The 18,501-nt window shown below is 46.6% G+C and overlaps 1 protein-coding gene across 1 annotated transcript in view; it reads left to right on the top strand.

Annotated features, from left to right (window-relative positions):
* LOC126427975 (C3 and PZP-like alpha-2-macroglobulin domain-containing protein 8) overlaps window positions 1–18,501 on the top strand; it is an 829,074-nt gene that overhangs the window by 547,969 nt on the left and 262,604 nt on the right. Inside the window, exons 7-8 of the mRNA XM_050089861.1 lie at window positions 5,009–5,302; window positions 15,430–15,620. Coding sequence (XP_049945818.1) covers window positions 5,009–5,302; window positions 15,430–15,620 — 485 coding nt within the window. The remainder of the gene's footprint in view (window positions 1–5,008; window positions 5,303–15,429; window positions 15,621–18,501) is intronic.

The following is an 18,501-nucleotide window of genomic DNA, read 5'->3' as shown; positions in this document are numbered from 1 at the left end:
CACTTCCTCACAGCTTTAACAACAGCATCGAAGTCTTGAAACTGTTCGCCACGCAGTCCATCTTTCAGAGGGCCAAAGGGTCGGAAGTCTGAAAGCGCTAAATCATGACTGTACGATAGACGTGTAAAACAGTTCAGCGGAATCTTGCAGTGAGTTGCGTGGTCGCAGAACTCGTTTGGAGTATGGATTTGTCATGTTGGTCTCCTTCTCTGGCCTTGCCTGGGAATTAGGCCTTTCAGCTTAGTCAATGTCCTCTTGTAGTGTGTCGAACTGACAGTTTCTCCAGACTCCAGAACATCTACAACAACCACATTCTGTCTATCCCAGAAGACTGTGCACATCACTTTTCCTGCAGACGGGTGTGTCTCGAATATTTTCTTTGACGGAGAATTCGCATGTCGCCATTCCATGGACTGGCTATTGGATTCCGCCTCGTAGTGGTGACCCCACATCACATCTCCAGTGACGATGCTACAAAGAAAACACCTTCAGCTTCATATTGGTTCAGCAGGTCCCGATAAATTTCCTTTTGATGAGTTTTTTGTTCTTTTGTACGCATCCGCTGGGACCATCTCGTACAGACTTTGCCATAACCGAAATGTTCCAACATTGTTTGCAAGGCGCTACAGCCGACATTCAGCTTTGGACTTCATTCTCTGGTGGTCATCGGCCTCTCCGCAGGGATGAGTTGATCAAGACACTCTTCATTGCGAGGGATGACAACTGTGCAGGGTCGATGGGGCAGTGGCTTGTCTTGCACACCCTTTCACCCCTTCCACCACCTAGGAAATGCGGCACCCATCGCGTCACATCGCTCACGTCTATTGTATGGTCTCCATACACCGTTAGCAAGTATCGATGGATTTCAGTCGGAGCAATTCCTTCAGCAGTGAGGATTTCAATCAGACAGCGCTGTTTCATATACGCATCCATATCAGACTCCATTCCTGAACACTCTTCTGCTAGTGCCAACTACCATAGAACAACGGAACCACCTGCAAATATAAAAGGAAGGTTCCAGCGTTAGCACTATGCCAACAATATCTCGCACGGACATCCAAAGTCACAAAAAATAACCTTCGGAACAAGCTCCGTGTAATGTGAATTCTACAGGTCAGTAAAATTTTCCATAACACTTTTAGGCCACGCCTGCAGTATCCTAAAAAGGTCTGGCAGGAGTGGCCAAGCGGATCTAGGTGTTACAGTCAGGATCCGCGAGACCACTACGGTCAAGGTTCGAATCCTGCTTCGGGCATGGATGTGTGTAATGTCCTTAGCTTTAAGTAGTTGTAAGTTGTAGGGGACTGATGACCTAAGAAGTTAAGTCCCATAGTGCTCAGAGCCATTTGAACCATTTTGAACCTAAAAAGTGCTGTGTTTCATTTGCAAGTTAAAGAATTTTGCACCACAAAAAAAAAAATTTTGTAAGACCCTTACACCTCCAGGGCAACGGCCTTGCCGCAGTGGAAACACCGGTTCCCGTCAGGTCACCGAAATAAGCGCTGTCGGACGTGGCCGGCACTTGGATGGGTGACCATCCGGGCCGTCATGCGCTGTTGCCATTTTTCGGGGTACTCTCAGCCTCGTGATGCCAACTGAGGCGCTACTCTACCAAATAGTAGCGGCTCCGGTAGAAGTAAAACCATCATAACGAGCAGGAGAGCAGTGCGCTGGCCACACGCCCCTCCTATCCGCATCCTCCACTAAGGATGACACGGCGGTCGGATGGTCCCGATGGGCCACTTGTGGCCTGAAGACGGAGACGGAGTGCTTACACCGCCAGGTGGAGCCATCGAATAATATCCAGGTAAAGACAGCCTGTTCTGTGCCCTTCAATCAGAGGCAGTGCTGGGTAAGCTTTGATTGATGAAAAAATGGCGACGGTAAAAATACTTTTGTGACCTCAGAACCATTATAGTCACCCCAGAACCGCCTTGCTGTTTGTTGACTACGACAGTGAAACTACATTCACGCCATACTTGCTTCAGTACGACAATTTTGATCCTGTTGATCTCGCTGACGCATAAACATATCGGAAAAAGTTTCCGTAGCTCATCGAGAACGTCATATTAAGAACAGGGTAAAAAATTCGTCAACATCAGTTGTCAACAGAAATTATAGAAGTGGTCACCCGCGCAATTCGTATTTTCTGTACCCAAAAATCAAGGTTTGTCCAGGTTTTCTCGGGGACAGTCCATAACAAATGGTGCTTCTACACTGAGCAGCCAAAGAAACTGGTACACCCGCGTAATATCGTGTAGGGGCTCCATGAGTGCGCAGAAGTGCCGCAGCACGACGTGGCATGGACTCGACTAATATCTGAAGCAGTGATAGAGGGCACTGACACCACGAATCCAGCACGGCTGTCCCTAAATCCGAGGAGTTGGACACCTCTTCCAAACAACACGTTGCAAGGCAACCAAGATATGCTCAATAATTTTCATGTCTGGGGCCTTTGGTGGCCAGCGGATGTGTTTGAACTCAGAAGAGTATTCCTGGAGCCACTCTGAAGACATTCCGGACGTGTGGGGTTTGAATTGTCCTGCTGTCCGTTAGAATGCACAATGGACATGGATGGATGCAGGTGATCAGTCAGGATGCTTACTTACGCTTAATCCGTTAGAGTTGTATATAGACGTATGAGGGGACTCAAACACTCTAACTGCACACGCCCCACACAATTACAGAGGCTCCACCAGCTTGAACAGTCCCCTGCTGACATGCAGGGTCCATGGATTCACGAGGTTGTCTCCATAGCCGTACACGTCCATCCGCCCGATACAATTTGAATGTCGGTGTTGACGGGACCAGGCGAGGCTTCAAATGGTTCAAATGGCTCTAAGCAGTATGGGACAACATCTGAGGTCATCAGTCCCCTATACTTAGAACTACTTACACCTAACTAACCTAAGGATATCGCACACATCCATGCCCGAGGCAGGATTCGAACCTGCGACCGTAGCAGCAGCGCGGTTCCGGACTGAAGCACCTAGAACCGCTCGGCCACAGAGGCCGGTCCAGGCGAGGCGAGACACTCCGGGTCCGAAAGCCTGTGTCGATGCTGTTTCGTTGAATTCGTTGATGGCCCAGCATTGAAATCTGCAGCAATTTGCGGAAGGGTTGCACTTCTGTCACGTTGAACTATTCTCTTAAGTCGTTCTTGGTCCCGTACTTGCGGGATCTTTTTCCGGCCGCAGCGATGTCGGGGATTTGATGTTTTACCGGATTACTGATATTCACAGTACACTTCGTCGCTACCTCGGAGATGCTGTACCCATCGCTCGTGCGCCGGCTATGACACCACACTCAAACTCACTTAAATCTTGATAAACAGCCATTTTAGCAGCAGTAAACGATTTAACATCTGCGACAGACACTTGTTGTCTTATATAGGCGTTGCCGACCGCAGCGCCATATTCTGCGTGTTTACATGCACTACTGCCCATTAAAATTGCTACACCAAGAAGAAATGCAGATGATAAACGGGTATTCATTGCACAAATATATTATACTAGAACTGACACGTGGTTACATTTTCACGCAGTTTGGGTGCACAGATCCTGAGAAATCAGTACCCAGAACAACCACCTTGGCCGTAATAACGGCTTTGATATGCCTGGGCACTGAGTCAAACAGAGGTTGGATGGCGTGTACAGGTACAGCTGCCCATGCAGCTTCACCACGATAGCACAGTTCATCAAGAGTAGTGACTGGCGTTATGTGACGAGCCAGTTGCTCGCCCACCATTGACCATAAGGTTTCAGTTGGTGAGAGGTCTGGAGAATGTGCTGGCCAGGGCAGCAGTCGAACATTTTCTGTATCTAGAAAGGCCTGTACAGGACCTGCAACACGTGGTTGTGCTTTATCCTGTTGAAATGTAGGGATCGAATAAAGGGTAGACGCACGGGTCGTAACACATTTTAAATGTAACGACCACTGTTCAAAGTGCTGTCAATGCGAACAAGAGGTGACCGATACGTGTAACCGATGGCACTCTATAACATCACGCCTGGTGATACGCCGGTATGGCGATGACGAATACACGCTTCCAATGTCTGTTCACCGCTATGTCGCCAAACACGGATGCGACCATCATGATGCTGTAAACAGAACCTGGATTCATCCGAAAAAATGACGTTTTGCCATTCGTGCATACAGGTTCGTCGGCTACTACACCATCGCAGGCGGTCCTGTCTGTGATGCAGTGTCGAGGGTAACCGCAGCCACGGTCTCCGAGCTGCTGCAAACGTCGTCGAACTGTTCGTGTAGATGGTTGTTGTCTTGCAAACGTCCCCATCTGTTGACTCAGGGATCGAGACGTGGCTGCACGATCCGTTACAGCCATGCGGATAAGATGCCTGTCATCTCGACTGCTAGTGATACGAGGCCGTTGGGATCCAGCACGGCGTTCCGTATTACCCTCCTGTACCCACCGATTCCATATTCTGCTAACAGTCATTGGATCTCGACCAACGCGAGCAGAAATGTCGCGATACGATAAACCGCAATCGCGATAGGCTACAATCTGACCTTCATCAAAGTCGGAAACGTGATGGTACGCATTTCTCCTCGTTAGACGAGGCATCACAACAACGTTTCACGAGGCAACGCCGGTCAACTTCTGTTTGTGTACGAGAAATCGGTTGGAAACTTTCCTCATGACAGCACGTTGTAGGTGTCGCCACCGGCGCCAACCTTGTGTGAATGCTCTGAAATGCTAATCATTTGCATATCACAGCATCTTCTTCGTGTCGGTTAATTTTCGCGTCTGTAGCATGTCATCTTCGTGGTGTAACAACTTTAATGGCCAGTAGTGTATATCTGTATCTGGATACGCATGCCTCTACCAGTTTGTTTGGCACCTCAGTGTAATTTAACACTCTCGTGTTTATCTGAATTTATAAATTTGTGAACGCCCCTAGAATGTACACTTACGAGTCGCCACTGCACTGTGTAATGGAAGAGGTGTGAGGGAAATCCCTCAGCGGGGGTGTCTGGTGTGGCGCAGGTGGAGTCGGTGAGCACGGAGAAGGTGGTGCGGGTGCGGGTGAAGGTGTACGACAACACGACGGCCATCTACAGCCAGGACCTGGAGATCACGTCCGGGGAGGCGGCGTTCGTCGTCCCGGCCATCCTCGCCGACAGCGACCTCATCACGCTCCAGGCCGAGCTGGTCTCGGTGGGCGGCAAGGAGATCGACAGCCACTACGTGCTGGCCAGGGAGCCCGTGCGCAGGTGGCCCGGCTCCAGCGCGCTCCAGGACTGCTACCTGCTCGTCCAGGGCCTGGAGAGGACCTTCCAGGTACGTGCCTCCCTATCGCCCTAGTTTCTCACCACAGGTGTACATTCCAGGCTGCTACCTCTTAGTCCACTTTTTGGGAGAAGACCTCTCAGATGTGTAGAATGAAGGCTTTCACGACCAGGTTACATGGCTGTTGATATACTTTCCGGGATGTGAGGTCGTGGTCCAAGAACTTTTCTGCTCCTTACGTTTCGTCTAGGACTGCGCTGGACTTCCTCAGAGGCGCTGCTCCGCTGAGTCTTGCCGACTGACTGGTCGGGCGTCTGAGAGCGACTTATATATTGTGAGAAAGGGGGGCGTCGTCATCACTGCTCATCACGTGTCACCTGAACCACGCCCCCCTTTCTCACAATATATAAGTCGCTCTCAGACGCCCGACCAGTCAGTCGGCAAGACTCAGCGGAGCAGCGCCTCTGAGGAAGTCCAGCGCAGTTCTGGACGAAACGTAAGGAGCAGAAAAGTTCTTGGACCACGACCTCACATCCCGAAAAGTATATCAACAGCCACCTCTCCGATGAGTACCATCTTTTGTGGACTGGCAAGACAGCCAATCCACGAGGACGGGAGGCCAAAGGGCACGCGTTTAAGCTCACGCAGGATGGCGTGAGGTCTGGAAAATGACAAGGTCTTTATAGTAGCGAAAATAGCACGTAGCTTCTGGAATACTTAACTTTAATCCATAATTGGTGAACATCGGTCTGACGGTACATGCATCACAAGATAAATAGCACTTCATAATGGCGCCTTGCTAGGTCGTAGCATATGACGTAGCTGAAGGCTATGCTAACTATCGTCTCGGCAATTGAGAGCGTAATTTTTCAGTGAACCATCGCTAGCAAAGTCGGCTGTACAACTGGGGCGAGTGCTAGGAAGTCTCTCTAGACCTGCCGTGTGGCGGCGCTCGGTCTGCAATCACTGATAGTGGCGACAGGCGGGTCCGATGTATACTAATGGACCGCGGCCGATTTAAAGGCTACCACCTAGCAAGTGTGGTGTCTGGCGGTGACAGCACACCATCAATCAGTTGCTATTAGAACACACTCTGGATCTGCTGCCCATTTATTGAGGGGCCTGCAGGGGCTCCTTCAGGTGCCTAGTATCGGCCACTTGTCGTGAGTACCATCAGTCGTCATCGAGGCTGCAGTGCCCGCTGAAACGGCTGTCCACTTGTTCTGGAGTTGCAGAAGGTATTTCACACGCTGAACATCAGCTGGTCGTCAACTGTAGTAGTTAATACGAGGGTAATCCCAAAAGTAAGGTCTCCTATTTTGTTATAAGTTCATAGACCTCTTTATTTCTAGAATGGTTTACATCACTCTACAACTTGATCATTTAGCTATTTTTCGACGTACTCACCATTTCTGTCGATGCACTTTTGTAGACGCTGTGGCAGTTTTTGTAGACCTATGTCATACTAGCTCACCGCCATGCTGTTCAGAAAGTTATGATCCTCTTCTTTCACCTCGTCGTCGGAGCTGAATCGCTTTCCGGCCAAATCTTCTTGTAACCTAGGGAACAGATGATAGTCACTGGGCATCAAGTCAGGACTACAGGGTGGGTGGGTGATTATGTTCCACTGAAACTGTTGCAGGAGAGCAACGGTTTGCCGAGCGGTGTGTGGGCGAGCGTTGTCATGGAGAATGTGTACGCTCTTGCTCAACATCTCCGGTTCTGAATTGCCCGTTCGAGTCTTTTCAGTGTCTCATAGTACATGTCAGCATTATTTGTGATCCCAGCGGTTCAGCTCCGGCGACGAGGTGAAAGAAGAGGTTCATAACTTGCTGAACAGCATGGCGGCGAGATGGTATGACATGGGCATGCAAAAACTGCCACAGCGTCTACAAAAATGCATCGACAGAAATAGTTATTATGTCGAAAGATAGGTAAATGTTCAAGCTGTAAAGTGATGTAAACCATTGTAGAAATAAACAGGTATATGTACTTGTAAAAAAATAGGAGGCCTTACTTTTGGGATTACCCTTGTACTACAGTCACCTCTTTGTCCAGGGGCTGGAGGGGAAATTCTGTGTATAATCAACTAATTCTGATCACTGTTCCATTGTAGTCCACAGCTGTTAACAGTTTAATAACTGGTGCCTGGGAAGTAGGGACGAATTTGAATTTTGCGCCATTTCGTCATATGATGGTCGGCAGGCTGGTTCTTTCAATTCCTTATGGTCCATTATGGCCATTCGACGTCGGCTGGTAAGTAATTTTCAATTTTAATAAACTTCACCAACAGCCGTATACGTCAAGATATTCTATTTGATCCTGAAAGCAACCAGTTTCGGCATTTCATTTTGCCATCTTCAGGTCCCATAAGCTTTTATAGAAATAAACGAACTTGTCGCATAGCGCCATAAATCACTGGATATCGTGAATTCCAGTCGCTACAGCCACGTCTTTGTCGAGGAACTGGAGGGGAAATTCTGTCTCTGTCTTCGCATGTCATTCTCAACGGAGAGAAGTCTTCCCAAGTAAGAGTGATTTCAGGTGTGCCACAGGGGAGGACCGTTGCTATTCACAATATACATAAATTACCTTGTGGATGACATCGGAAGCTCACTGAGGCTTTTTGCAGATTATGCTGTGGTGTATCGAGAGGTTGTAACAATGGAAAATTGTACTGAAATGCAGGAGGATCTGCAGCAAATTGACGCATGGGCAGGGAATGGCAATTGAATCTCAATGTCGACAGATGTAATGTGCTGCGAATACATAGAAAGATAGATCCCTTATCATTTAGCTACAAAATAGCAGGTCAGCAACTGGAAGCAGTTAATTCCATAAATTATCGGGGAGTACGCATCAGGAGTGATTTAGAATGGAATGATCATATAAATTTGATCGTTGGTAAAGCAGATGCCAGACTGAGATTCATTGGAAGAATCCTAAGGAAATGCAATCCGAAAACAAAGGAAGTAGGTTACAGTACGCTTGTTCGCCCACTGCTTGAATACTGCTCAGCATTGTGGGATCCGTACCAGATAGGGTTGATAGAAGACATAGAGAAGATCCAACGGAGAGCAGCGCGCTTCGTTACAGGATCATTTAGTAATCGCGAAAGCGTTACGGAGATGATAGATAAACTCCAGTGGAAGACTCTGCAGGAGAGACGCTCAGTACCTCGGTACGGGCTTTTGTTGAAGTTTCGAGAACATACCTTCATCGAAGAGTCAAGCAGTATATTGCTCCCTCCTACGAATATTTTGCGAAGAGACCATGAGAATAAAATCAGAGCGATTAGAGTCCACACAGAGTCATACCGACAATCTTATTTTCCACGAACAATACGAGACTGGAATAGAAGGCAAAACCGATAGAGGTACTCAAGGTACCCTCCGCCACACACCGTCAGGTGGCTTGCGGAGTATGGATGCAGATGTAGATGTAGATGAAGCAATTGTATAACGACTGAAATTCACGATACCCAGTGATTTATAGCGCTATACAATAAGTTCGTTTATTTGGATAAAAGTATGTGGGGCCTGAAGATAGCAAAATGAAATGCAGAAACTGGTTGCTTTCAGAATAAAATAAAAATTTTTACAGTGTACGGCTGTTGGTGAAGTTGATTGACATTGAAAAAAAGTGGTTCTTTCATGTTTGCAATCCTTCCCACTTGCAGCCTGATAGCTTTTGTGTGGCGAGCATTGTTCTTTGGTGTTTCCTCTCGTCATGGAGCAGATGACAACTGAGCAACGTATCCAAGTGGTAAAAAGTTATTACAAAAACTGTGAAAGTCCCACGGCAACCATTCGTAAATTGCGCGTGACACTCGGACGTAATGCTACTCCAACCGAATCATCAGTTCGGAAGTTGATCCGGAAGTCTGAAACCACGAGTTCTGTTTGAATACAGGACGACCGTGTTCAGTTCGAACACAAGAAAACACTGCTGTCGTGCGTGACAATGTGACCGTAAGTCCCAGAAAATGGGTTGGTCGCCGAGCTCAACGATTGAATTTATCAACAAGTTCAGTGCGTGAAATGCTTTTCAAAAGATCTGAAAATGCATGCGTATAAGATTCAACTTACACAAGAGTTGAAGCCTGCAGTTCACGGAAAGAGATATCGATTTGCTCAGTGGGTCTACCTCGACAAACGGAGCACCAGAACTCAACAAAAAGAATAATTTTCTCAGACGAGGCGAACCTTCACCTCAGTGGGTACGTCAGTAACCAGAACTGCAGAATTTGGGGTAACGAAAATCCGCGAGTGACTGGAAGACGGGATGCGTCCACAACGCACGGCTCTGCTGAATGAAAGGTTTCCTCAAAAAATTATCTCTTTGCGTGAAAACCCAGGAATGGCCTGCCAGATCATGCAAGCTTACGCATCGTGACCTTTCTTTGGTGAGGATTTGCGAAATCAAAAATCTAATTAACCACAAACAATACACCAACTGAAGAATGAAATTGAAAGGGTTATTAACGGCGGTCGTATCAGGTGTTTTTAACACATCGACGAGAACTTAAATGAACGTACTGCTCCTTGCCGCGCGGCCTTGGGTGGTCACACGGAGGATGTAATTTTTCATACATAAATGGGAGAAGTTACTGAACCGCGAATTTATTTTCAAAATCTTTTGTTAAGAATTTACTTTATTTACTAGCGATTAATCAAGAACATCAACACATTAAATCACACTAAGTGAGCGTGGAAGCAGTTGCCAGTTGGTAACTGATGAAAACAAATCAAATTTCTTTCAACAAATGAAAATTTTATTCCTAAAAGCCCTTTTTTTGGAAACATTTAAAGTTATAATCAGAAAGCACCCTCTAAATATCAAGTTACAATTTATTCAGAGGCAGAAAGAAACAAATTTTTGATTGTATGAGCTTTCGGGCTGAGAACTATGACGCTCGCTTTTGACACGGCCGTAGTCACCACCGCTCACAACCACCTCTGAAAGACTGCACTGGTGTAAATCTGCAACACACGAAATTACCTTAAGCTAAAAATTTTAACAACTCACACAAAACATAAACTATGCATCCCGTAGGAGGAATGGAAATGGTACAAAAAGATTAACTTGCCACCGAAGGTCCAACTTGAATTAAAAAAACTCTTACGGTGGAAGGGTGGCAACTTTATATACGAAAATGACCATTTAAAATAAAACCCCTGAAATGCAATCTTACATAAAATATACAAGGTTGCCCAAACATGCTCTACATTACACATATACCGCCTCTCAAGATGATAGGCAAGATAAAAACATATTTCAGGAATTCGGCCCTTACACTTGAAGCAATAAATTCGTTAACACCGAATCGGACAAACATGACAGAGGCAGCTATTAACGTACGGCAGACCGACAGACAGACAGACAGACACTAACTGCCTAACAAATGCGGACGAGAGACAGACGAGCAAGCTGGCGACGAGAGACTGACCAAGAAAACAAGTAGAATTTAACAAGTAAATGAAACAACATATCACGAATCACTTCTAATAAACTGCGATGTCTGGCGAAGACCTGGCTGCAGCACCCCGAAAACGCTCTCCCGAACCGTCCGCTGCCAGCCGCTTCAACGGACGCAGGAAGGCGCGCCGATCTCCCGTCTCACGGCGTCGCAGCTCGCACCGGCCAGACCGATGTCGTGGGTTGACTCCTGTTGCTCTCGTGTCGGCTGCGAAGCCACTACCCTTCGCTATACGGCGCGGCCCACTAGACTTACGTGGCGACCTCACATGCGTCGACGCTCAAGACGGACAAGTCATCTGGTGTCTCAGTGCGCGACCGACCAACCGACCGATCCAACTGCCAATGACCATTGTCTGAACAAACTCGAGCAGACTGGCGGCCTAACACATACTAGCACTCTCGACGACAGACAGACACTGACTACCCCACTCTGACCCGGCTCACCAGCTGACCAGACTCGCCGCCTAGAGAGTCTTTTTTTTTCCTTTATTGTAATTTTAAACACCTATACAGGCGGGCTGTCAGCAGCATAGTACGCTGCTCTTCTGCCTTAAGTGGAACAATAAACAGGACAGAGAGGTGATATATACAATACAAAAAACGGCGGGCAAAAAATGGTGATACAAAAAAACAGTAAACAAGAAGCCGTTCACGTTGGATGAAAAAAACACTAACACTTGGAGACACGGCGCACAAAACACGGAGAACGGCGACGGCACATGTGAACAGTTGAGTTGTAACTGCACGAAACACAAAACGATGCACACACACTAAGCACTGATGGCGATGATCTCCGGCGCGCGAATGTTCACTGAGCGTGTACGAGTCCGGGGACCTGCCAAGAGAGGAGGTGGAGGGGGAGGAAGGGGAAATGGGAGAGGGGGGAGCAGAGATGCCATGGGCAAAGGAGAGAGGGGGAGGGAGGAAGGGGGAGGGGAAGCCCGGGGGAGAGAGTAGGAGGGAGGGGGGAAAGAGAAGGGAAGGGAAAGGGAGGGAGGGAGGGTGCCTAAAGGAAAGGACACAGGAGGTGGGGGGGGGAGGATCAAAGTTGATAGGAGGGGTAGATGCAGGGGAGGAGGTCATCATCAGGGAGGGGGAGCTGGCGGAAGCCACCTTGGGAGAGGGTAAGGAGGGTTCAGAGATGGAGACCGGGTGGGACATGGGAATACAGGCGCGGCAGTGGGTGGGGGTGGGTGAGGATCGGGGAGACGAGCGGGTGAGGAGGGTCGAGTTTACGGGAGGTGTACAGGATCCGTATCCTTTCAAGGGAAAGGAGGAGGTAGGGGAAGGGGATGAGATCATACAGGATCCGCGTGGGGGAGGGGAGACGGATGTGATAGACGAGGCGGAGAGCATGGCGTTCAAGGATTTGGAGGGATTTATAAAAGGGAGGGGGGGGCGGAGATCCAAGCCGGATGGGCATAACAAAGGACCACCTAGAGAGCTCATAGCGCTCCTTAAATTCAGGTGAACAGGCAACTTTTCCGCTTTCCCACCAGAGGGAGACACCAAAGCTGCGATTGCCACAGCGGCGCCACCGCCAGAAACGGAGGGCGACTGCTTCACACTACGTGCTGCGGCGCGTTCTTCAAAACAGCAGTTTTTACCACGGCTCAGTTACGTAATGTTTCTAAAAAAAATTACATTTTCAATCAATTTTTTGTGTTGTATAGCACTTTAATATTCGTCCCTACTTACTTGACACACCATAGCTACTGATAACGACAGTCAGCCGAATCTGACCAAAGCCTATGTGTGCACCAGACCGCTTCCAACTCGTCTAGGGGCCGGATGGAACCAATCGTAAGTTGGTTCTGATCATAGTATACATGTGCTCGTGTCTGCCTGTTGCTTGTCCAGCAGCAGGAGAGGACCTTTCTGGTGGTAGTGTCAGCGACGTCTAATCAAGGCTAAAGCGAACGCTTCTGCTATAAAAGCTCCATAAACCTACCTCACCACAATTCTGTTATCTCTCGCAATGGTCAGATGACGTCGTTACTCTGCTGTAGTGCAGTTCGGCAGAGTGTCGGCTAGATGAGCAATCTGACGCTGGAGAATCAATTAGCTCCTCCTCCATAAGCTTGGAGTGACGAAATGTGAGGCATAGAAATGTACCTTACTTCCAAGGAAACTCACCACGGATGTGTGCATTGTCTTATAACGCATGTGAAGTGGCTGGAGCCCGTGTCCAATCAGATTTTAGTACATGACCTACACTTATTTGTTCTGATCATAGCACCGAATTTCTTCCTAAACCACCTCCAAATTTTGCACAGATTGCCGGGCCCAAATGTATGTCCAACTGAGTGCACTAGCTGATAAGTTTGGCACATGACTTTTTGTCTAACTTCAACTTATGTACGTTTTTTATTTATTTTATGTATTTACTTATTTAACGTGATGTAATTAAGTCCAGCAGATCCTCTCTTACATTGGACCAAGGTTTCACACATACACTGAAAATTTTTTACATGGTAGTTACCCAAGAAATAACCATTTGCCATATGACAAATGGTATTAAAATGATTTGACTGTCTATAGCGGCAATGTGAGTAAGTGGTACTGGCTATCAACTAATAAATTAAATACTGATACTACTGGTTTACTCCTGTTGCTGCCGCTAAACCTGATAATAGTAACCTAAATAATAATAATAATGACAATAATAAAAATATAGAAAGTATTTTTTGCTGTACAAAGGAGATGTTTTCTGATATAGCACGTTCTAGCGGATCGACATTTGAGAGACTGCACGGTCTAAATATACTGGGAGATAAGGAAACCTGGTGGGAAAGAAGGTTGTACAAGGGTAACGAGCGTGTACAGGGACAATGGTGATCATTATTTTTGCTCTAGTATATATGTCATCAACTGTGATGTGAAGCTGGAGGTGTTTGTTATTCACTTGTCTAATCTAATGCGGGAGGTTATTCCAGAATCGGCTTACTGCTAGTGAGATGGACTCCGAGAAAGTGGTCGGATGATGGAATGAGACAGAAAGGATTTTCCTCTGATGGGAACGGGTGTTTCTTCCACGTTCTTGAGACAAGAGCGTTTGGGGGACTGTGTTCGGCGATAAGGCAGTAGACAAGGCAGACGATATGAAAATCTCTGCACTTGTCTACGTACAGACATATGACTGTGTATATGGTGATGAAACATAATCAGAGAGTCTAACATCACAGATATAATGAACACGGGCATTTTTAACTCTTTCCAGGCTCCGTGGGCTTTCCCGAGAAACGTCTTGCAGCATAACATCGCTGTCAATAACTGGAAGTGCAAGGGTTTGCACAAGTTTCTTTTTCAGGTCAAATACAGATAGCTTTTCTATAATTTTGTAGGGCATGGAGAAATGCTGATGCCCCCTTGCCCACTGCAGTTACGTACTCCATGCAATTTAGATTTTCACCTGTTATTAGAAACAGATGCTTCGGTGAAGGAAAGAAGTTGATATTTGTCCCATTTTGGGTTTAAGGTGGTAGGGATTCCCGACATTTCGGGCTAATGAGCCCAGAACGACCAGTCAGTACTCCTTAGACGTTGCGTAAGTTGAACTTGAACTATAAATCGTGTGCCAATTTTGATAGTGCACACAGGCTGGTATTGAGATTCTCGATAGATGTTTCTCAGGCTCATACGTTTTGCACTTAGTTACAGTCGATGATCATCAGTGTACCTGTGGTATTTGCAATAGCACAAAACTGATGTCAAATCATTGACATACAATGAAAAGATTATAGGGCCTAATACTGAACCCTGTGGTAAGCCTGCAACTGCATGCTTCCATTATGACTTTATGGTGCCAAACACAACGCCTTTCTGGCGAGAGGTTAGGTGTGAGCCAAACCGTCACACTCCACTTGTCGAGAAAGTTTGGCCAGTAAGTTTGGCAAATAAAATGTCGAAGTCGACAATGTCGAAGACTTTGCTGCAGTCTAAGAAGCACATTCGCAAATTTTCCCCAAGTTTCCAATATTTACCTAAGTTTCCCAAGGTTCTCCACATTTTCTGTGGTTGCCCAAGTTTCCAAGGTTTTCCCAAGTTTCCCGAAGTTCTCAACATTCCCTAAGTGTCCCCAAGTTCTGCAACATGTCCCCAAGTTTCCCAAAGTTCTGTACATTTCCTAAGCTTCCCAAAATGTCCAAGGTTTCCCGAAGTCTCCCAAAGTTTCCACTTTTCCTGACTTTCCCCACGTTCCCAAGGTTTCCCCAAATTTCCCAAAGTTCTCCACATTTTCTAAGCTTCCCCAAGGTTCCAAGGTTTCCCCAAGTTTCCCAAAGTTTCCCACTTTTCCTAACATTCCCCCAGTTCAGAAGGTTTCCGCAATTTTCCCAAAGTTCTCCACATTTCCTAAGCTTCCCCAAGATCCCAAGGTTTCCCCCAATTTCCCAATGTTCTCAAAATTTCCCAAGCTTCCCCAATTTTCCCAAAGTTTCCTCTTTTTCCTGACTTTCCCCAAGTTCCCAAGGTTTCCGCAATTTTCCCAAAGTTCTCCACATTTTCTAAGCTTCCCCAAGTTTCCAAGCTTTCCCCAAGTTTCCCATAGTTCCCAATTTTTTCCAAAGTTTCCAAGGCTTTCCAAAGTTTTTGAGTTCCTCTCATTTTATACGTTTTGCAAGTTTTTCAACTTGAATGGTATAGGTTTAGGTGTGGATGTGGGAGGGTTAACGAGTAGTGTGTGTCCGTCTGCGCAGCCAGAGGAGCGCGCCCACGCCACGGTGCTGTCGACGTGCGCCTGCGAGCGTGACGTGCTGGCCGTGGTGACCGCCCCCGGGGGCCGCGTGCTCCACTGGACGGAGAAGCGGGCCGACGCGCCGCCGCCCCCGGACCTCAGGCCGCCGCCCGCCAGCGTCGACGGCGCCGCCATCTGCCGCCTCAACTTCAGGTACGTGCGCCGCCCCTCCGCTCTACCTGCTTCCAGCAGCACGTCGACCCACTGGTAAATCCTGCCCATTGATATTGTCTCTGATCTGTTACATAGTACTGGACGATTCCACAGAACCTCCAGCATCCCAGGCAGTTGCACAACATGACAGTACCGAAAGGCTTTTTATTCACACACCCATTTGCAGGTGGAGCTGAGTTTTCGGTATGACCTCCTAAGGGACTGTTTATGGTATTTTTTCAGTCTGAATCGTAGAGTGTCAGATTGTAACCGCCCCCCGTCACTTATCGACCTTAATGACAGTGAAAAATTAAACCACGTGTACCTAATGGAAATTTGGGAAAAGCTATCGTCACCTAAGTTAATCTGTCGGTAAAGAGGGAGAAAGGGTTACATCTAAATGAAAGGAAAAATGCAAATGAAACTGGTGGAAATTAATTTTTAAAAAGGGTAAAGTTATTAAAGAAAGTAAATGTGCGGTCGTTACGTTAACAATTAACAGGCGTTGATTAGATATTTGAAATTTGGGGAAAATTACGGTCCCCAGTCCTATGGAGAACTACTACAATAACTGAAAAATGAATGTTAATGCACATATAATTAGCACTAAAAGCGTGGCAACGGAAGATTGACACGTGTTGTGTGAAAACTGAAAGTTTGTCAGAAGTAATAAATTTCGCTACACTCTGACGTAATTTAGCAAAAGAATTAATAAAATCAGAAAATTGAAAGTTAATTTAGTGACTGAAATTAATAGTGAACTTCATTTATGAAACACTACGAAATTAAATTAAATAAGGTTAGTAGTGGGCTACCTCAACAATCATCTCAAAAGCTACTTGAATCTACGCAATTTAGAAATAAGAGATTTAACGTTGAACTTAAAATGATTTTGAACCATTGACAATAGTAAAATTTAGTACGTACCAAGCTGAGCTGCAGTCACAGGTAAGCTAAAATATGGTAACAAAACTCGCACTCTTAATTTGTGTTTGGTTATTGTAGCCAGCTATGAATACATTAACTGAACTTTGATTTTAAAGCAGTGAAATGGAATGATATTACTTTAATGCTGGCGTTTGAATTTTAATGATACTCGGGTTCATTTCAGAAAAGGAAGGGACCCTGCTTGGTAATCCAATTGGGACAAAGAGCAACAAAGTTTCATTCTAAGTTGCTGTATTTTAGTGATGAAAACGGAACACTTTGAAAAGCTGAGGTCTGCCATACAGTTCTAAAACTTTACGTGCTTTCAGTCTTCCTTGTTGGTTGATAGAAGTTTTGAAGTCGTCGATCGAGGAGGTGGCGACAGTCACTCATTGTCGGCCGTCGCTGTTGCAGAAGCTGGATGTTGGCGCGCCTTCTCCTCGACACGGTCACCAGGCGAAACGGGCTCTTGATGTGTGCCTGCTAATGTTTCCCGTCCGCAACACCGTGCCAGAAACTATCATAGCAAGTCGAGCGCAATTACATGCTGCCAAACCCCAAAAGTGTGGCAACTCGCGGGAGCGTCACATAACACACCTGCTCCACCACCCTACTCCAGCCAGACTCTGCTCTGCCCGCGCTCCACACGACCTATCGATGTAATCGTTCGATAGCATAGTTTTCCCAAGGAAAGACCCAGCGTAAAAATACAAATAATATTTACAAAAAAAACCGATTACATATCGACATAAATGCATATATATATAGATAGATAGATAGATAGGGTGAGTCACCTAACATTACCGCTGGATATATTTCGTAAACCACATCAAATACTGACGAATCGATTCCACAGACCGAACGTGAGGAGAGGGGCTAGTGTAATTGGTTAATACAAACCATAAAAAAATACACGGAAGTATGTTCTTTAACACAAACCTACGTTTTTTTAAATGGAACCCCGTTAGTTTTGTTAGCACATCTGAACATATAAACAAATACGTAATCAGTGCCGTTTGTTGCATTGTAAAAGGTTAATTACACCCGGAGATATTGTAACCTAAAGTTGTTTGAGTACCACTCCTCCGCTTTTCGATCGTGTGTATCGGAGATCACCGAATTACGTAGGGATCCAAAGGGAACGGTGATGGACCTTAGGTACAGAAGAGACTGGAACAGCACATTACGTCCACATGCTAACACCTTCTTATTGGTCTGACGCACATGTACATTACCATGAGGGGTGAGGTACAATTACACACGTGGTTTCCGTTTTCAATTACGGAGTGGAATAGACTGTGTCCCGACATGTCAGACCAATAGATGTTCAATGTGGTGGCCATCATCTGCTGCACACAACTGCAATCTCTGGCGTAATGAATGTCGTACACGCCGCAGTACATCTGGTGTAATGTCGCCGCAGGCTGCCACAATACGTTGTTTCATATCCTCTGGGGTTGTAGGCACATCACGGTACACATTCTCCTTTAACGTACCCCACAGAAAGAAGTCCAGAGGTGTAAGATCAGGAGAACGGGCTGGCCAATTTATGCGTCCTCTACGTCCTATGAAACGCCCGTCGAACATCCTGTCAAGGGTCAGCCTAGTGTTAATTGCGGAATGTGCAGGTGCACCATCATGCTGATACCACATACGTCGATGCGTTCCAGTGGGACATTTTCGAGCAACATTGGCAGATCATTCTGTAGAAACGCGATGTATGTTGCAGCTGTTTGGGCCCCTGCAATGAAGTGAGGATCAGTGAGGTGGTCGCCAATGATTCCGCACCATACATTTACAGTCCACGGTCGCTGTCGCTCTACCTGTCTGAGCCAGCGAGGATTGTCCACGGACCAGTAATGCATGTTCCGTAGATTCACTGCCCCGTGGTTTGTGAAACCCTCTTCATCGGTAAACAGGTAGAACTGCAACGCATTCTCTGTTAATGCCCATT

Source organism: Schistocerca serialis, chromosome 12, assembly GCF_023864345.2.
Source record: "Schistocerca serialis cubense isolate TAMUIC-IGC-003099 chromosome 12, iqSchSeri2.2, whole genome shotgun sequence".
Taxonomy (NCBI): domain Eukaryota; kingdom Metazoa; phylum Arthropoda; class Insecta; order Orthoptera; family Acrididae; genus Schistocerca; species Schistocerca serialis.
The sequence above is the reverse complement of the archived record's forward strand: the minus strand, read 5'-3'. Positions and strand labels throughout refer to the sequence as shown.